This window comes from Leopardus geoffroyi, chromosome D4 (genome assembly GCF_018350155.1).
Source record: "Leopardus geoffroyi isolate Oge1 chromosome D4, O.geoffroyi_Oge1_pat1.0, whole genome shotgun sequence".
Taxonomy (NCBI): Eukaryota; Metazoa; Chordata; class Mammalia; order Carnivora; family Felidae; genus Leopardus; species Leopardus geoffroyi.
The window spans coordinates 89,067,897-89,072,596 of NC_059342.1; the positions used below are offsets into that span (position 1 = coordinate 89,067,897).

Sequence of the window (4,700 nt, forward strand, 5' to 3'; positions counted from 1 at the left end):
CGAGGAGAAGACAGGGCAGGGGGGTTGGAAGCAGCAGCGGGGAGGGTCCACGGAGAAGCCCCTTCCAGGATGCCCTGGCCCCTTCACCGCCGGCCAAAGCGGAAGCTGAAGCCGCCTTTCTTCCTGCTGTAACCGCTGAGCTCCTCAGCCAGGGTCCCCAACGGTCCGCTAGCCTTGTCGCCATCCGCCAGGAGGAAGCCGGTCGCCTGGCTGCCGTCATCCTGCCTCCCAAACCGGACCCTGAAGCCAGCACGCTGCCTGCCGGACGTCTGCAGCTCCTTGGCCGCGACGAGCAGGCCCAGTGGGTGCGGAGCTCTCGGCCGCCGGGGGGAGCCCCGTGGGAGGGAGACTCGGTGTCCCCCGGGCAGGTGGGCCCAGCCCATTTCGCCTCTGACGCCACCCGCGGCGGCCTCTTCTGTGCCCAGCAGAGGAAAGCAGGCGCCCAGCGGCAGGAGGAGCAGGCAGTAAGGGCTTATCATCTGGCCCAGAGGAAAGAGAGGAACAAGTTACAGGCTGCACGCGTGGGCCTTGCATGACAACCTGTCAAGTGCTTCCCAGGGCCCGGGCAGCCATCAAAGGCTGGGGGATCAGCTGAGCCCAACTTGCAGGCAGCTTGAGGAAGTGTCACTATGCTGGGGGAGCAGGCCTTTATTTTCTTAGCAGGCTCAGGAGCTGATTGTACCAATTAGGCTGAGTCTCCTCTCCCGTGGTCCCCTGGATCTGACGGCCTTGGCAGCTTAGCATTCGGATAACCCCCCACTGCTGGGACGGCATACAGCCGGGTGGAGGGGGGGGTGCCCGTAGCCCCCGAGTGCTGCACAAACTTGGGCTCGGTCTCCTTTTAATTTTTAAAAAAAATTTTTTTTTTAACGTTTGTTCATTTTTGAGAGACAGAGTATGAGCGGGGAAGAGGCAGAGAGAGAAAGGGGGACACAGAATCTGAAGCAGGCTCCAGGCTCTGAGCTGTCAGCGCTTAGCCCGATGCGGGGCTCGAACTCACAAACCGTGAGATCATGACCTGAGCTGAAGTCGGACACTCAACCGACTGAGCCACCCAGGAGCCCCGAATAATTAGTGACTCTTGGGCCATATCATCTCAGAGCCACAAGGTAGGGAATGAATAGCATCGATCTGTCTTAGTCTTCAACTCGATGCTAAACGGGCGTAGCTAACTGAGCCGCATAGCTGGGACACCTAATGTCTCTTTACCACAGAAACGAATTGCTCCCGGAAGCTGGAATGGATTTGATGTTCCTGGCCTCCCCACCTGGGGAGAAGCACGTGGCTGTGGCCGGGCTGTCAGTGATCCCTCCAGAGCACCACCCACGTGCCAGGCCCTGAGCTAAAACCTGTGAGCCCCGTCTGTGTGACCTCAGCAGACTGTCCTCACAGTAAGCATGTTTTCAGCCGAGAAGACCGTCAAGAAGGCTAAGAGACTGGACCACAACTAGAAAGTGGAGGCCCTGAGATTCATGATTCTAATGGCCGGACAGCTTGGCACACTGGGTGTGTGGGCAGTGCTTTGTGGCCCTGTCCATCCGGTGCCCCCTCACGTCCCTCCCGCAGGAGGGTCTCACTCCCTTTGACAGAGGGGGCCGTGCTCAAGCAGGTGACGTGCCCAAGACGTCACGGCTTTATAAGTGACAGAGCCGGGATTCAAGCCCAGGTCTAAGTGACTCAGAGCCACTACTCTACCCCATGGTTGGCAGTCCATGGGGGGATTCGAAACAGAAATAGAGCTTCCCAAAATGCCCCTGCTTCGACAGCAATTGCTCATTGCCTCCTAAAGGAAGCCTTTCTGGTAATGACCATGGTGAGTCGGAGCTGGCTGGTCCTCTGAGGAGAGCTGAGGCTGGAAAAAAGAGCCGGTTCTGGAGAAGAGGCACGGGCTCCCCAGAGCTCTTTCCAGAAATGGCTCCCTTGAAGACATTTCAAAGGGAACTCAGCCAGAAAGCTTTGAAAAAGTCATAAAAGCAGCCTCCTCTCTACCCAAATCCAGCCCTCCTAACTTCTATCATCTCCTCCCCCGGAGCTGAAGTCAAGTCTCGCCTGCTTCGGGAAAGCCTCTCCATCAGGGCCTGGGCAGAGTGGGGGGCTTTCCACAAGGCAGCCGGCAGCCCTGTGGGCCGGGCAGGATCCCATCTGGGGGACGACTCTGCCGGGAGATGGCCTCTGGGTCTCGAGAAAGGGTGCATCGATGCCTAGAAGGAAGTGGCTTCTCTTCCCTCGTCGGGGGGTGGGGCGGGGGAGGGGGGGGGGCGGGTCATGGACCCCTTCGAGAACAATGGTGGAAGTTGGGACATCCGCCACCGAAAATGGGCCCCAGCACGAGTCGGGACTTCGGTCCCCGACGTTGAGGACGAGGCAGAAAAAGCACCGGGGGGAGACGGAGGCTGAGCCCCGGAGGGCAGCCGTTGCCAATCTCTGGGCCGCGAGAGGAGGTGTTTGGTCACCACCTCCCTGACCTGGAGGAGGGGTCCAGCGAGCAGGGTTCCCTCTAGGGATGGAGTGGCTGTACTCACCGTGCTGTGGGCCTGCTCCCCAGGAGGGCTGCTGGGCAGGGCGCCTCTGGGCTCCGGTCTGGGAGGTGCGGCTCCGGGCTTCTGCTTTATATAGGCCCCCGGGTAGATTTGCCGCCCTGTGGTCTGATTGCCGCACATTCCTGGCCCTGGGATTCCATTGGGGACGCTGGTGGCGAAGGAGGGGGCAGTGCTGCTGGCCTCCATAAAAGACCCAACACAAACAGGATGTGGTCTGATGACGGGAGCCGAGGGGGCTGCCCTTTGCCCAGGCCTGGTCTCCAGCGGAGCAGCCAGCATCGTCAGCCAGCCATCGCGGGCACAGACCCTCGAGTCCCTCGGGAGAGGTGTGAGTGGCACACCCACCCTTACCCTTCACGGTCCTGCGTTTGTCACGTCTGCCTCACTCTTCGGAGAAGCAGGGTCGGGGGGGGGGGCAGTGTCCACCCCTCGCCCACCCACGCCCAACCCGCACAGCCGCTCCCGTGGGCGGTCAGGCGGGCAGCTGTGTTGGGTGGCGTGGCCGTGGGCCTCACGAGGGAGAGCTGCTTCCTACGAGGGGGGATGCGGAAGGGGTTCGGAGCCCCCTGGCCCGTGTCCCCTGTACCACAGTCCATTTGTTCCTGAGAAGGGAAGCTGAGTGGGGCTGCCCGGTTCCGCGTCTGACTCTCGATCTCGGTCCCGTGGGGTCCCATGCTGGGTGTGGAGCCCACTTAAGGGACAAAAAAGGAAGCTCGGTGTTTTCCACAACCCCAGCGCCCAGCTCAGTGCCCGACTCCCATTCGGGGAAGGACGGAACTACCGGCAAAGGTTTTCAAAACGCGCTGGCTGTCCGCTGGGTGGCTGGCAGGGCCTCGCTTTCTGAGCCTCAGCGGAGAGTGGCCATGGTGATGACGGGGCTCGGCGGTGAGGCCCTTAGCCCAGTGTGGGGCTCGGCAAGGGCTGGGGAGGGTCGTCAAGGTCATGGCAGTGGCTCTCTGCACCACCGGCACCCACAGTGGGGGACACGGCGTCCGTCACTCCCCGGCCGCTGGTTCCCGGGCGGTTCCTCCCCAGGTGGGCTCACAGATCAGTGCGGGGAGCGTCCCACGTCGTCACCTGCACGTCCCTGCGGCGGAGCGTGGGGTCGGGGGGGGTGGTGCTGCGTTGCAGGCCACGTGTTTCTGCAGGATCCCTCTGGTCCGGGCATGGCCACTGACTGAACACCTCGCTCACGACTTGGGGTGCTCACCCCACGGCTGTTCGCTCTGCCTGCGCTGCGTCTGATCACAGAGCGACCCCGGGGTCTGCTTCAGGAGCGAGGGTCGGCTCGGCTAAGCCGAGATGCGGTTCCCGGTCGGGCAGAGAGCGCTACAGTGTTCTCCGGGCATTGGCCAAGGTGGGAGGCAGGCGCCCGCCACAGGGGGAGCACCTGCCTGTGGGCACCAGCACTCTGACTGGTCCAGCATCCTGCATCCCCAGGAGCCCACGTCCCCACGCCTGGTGACCCAGCACCGTGTCTTCGGAGCACCTGTGGGGAGACCAGCAGGGGGTGTGAAGACAGCCCAGCCAGGCCCCCAGCCTCTACTCCTCTCTTGGCCTAGATTTCCCCTCCACTGAGAGTGAGCAGGGCGATGACGGAAGCAGGTGCCGGGTGAGGCTAGGCCGCCCTGCCGTTGTCCCGAGCCGGCTGCTCCGGCGAGGCTGGGGACCAAGCACAGAGGCGTTCCCCCAGTCTCCGGGGCCCTCACCCCGGCTGACCTCCGTCACCTTTGCCTTGGGTGCTGGGGGGTGTGGAGAACCACCTCACCATTCACAGGGGGAATAGAGACGGCCTCATGGACACTTCCTGTCCCCCATCAACCTGAGGAAGGGGCTAGAATACTGCCCCTCTGCAGGGGGAGAGGGGAGTCTGAGGCTCAGAGGGTCAGAGCACTTGGCCTTGCGGGAGCAGGCCCAACCCCCATCCTCCGCTGTCTGCAGCCCCATCTGCAGCGGGAAGTCTTGGTTCCCCCTGGTCTTGTCTGGAGAGAACAGGGTCAAGAAAGAGCCGTGTGCGGTGACTTTGGGCTTCTCCATGGGCAGGTGCAGGGGGCGGGTGCATTCATGTGCCGACGGGAGCAGGCGCAGAGCTGGCTTCCGTCCCCTGAGGGGCTGGTGTGTGCGTGGGAGACCAGAGGAGCGGTGTCATTTGATCTCCCT

General features: G+C 62.6%; 1 protein-coding gene across 1 annotated transcript; it reads right to left on the reverse strand.

Moving 5' to 3' along the window:
• Positions 1–2,618, reverse strand: LOC123593209 (pyroglutamylated RFamide peptide). Its single transcript, XM_045468794.1, has 2 exons — positions 2,523–2,618; positions 1–479 (listed from the first exon to the last, which is right to left on the reverse strand). The coding sequence occupies exon 2, from the start codon at positions 477–479 to the stop codon at positions 84–86; it is 396 nt and encodes a 131-aa protein (XP_045324750.1). The 5' UTR covers positions 2,523–2,618; the 3' UTR covers positions 1–83.
• Positions 2,619–4,700: the final 2,082 nt, after the last annotated feature.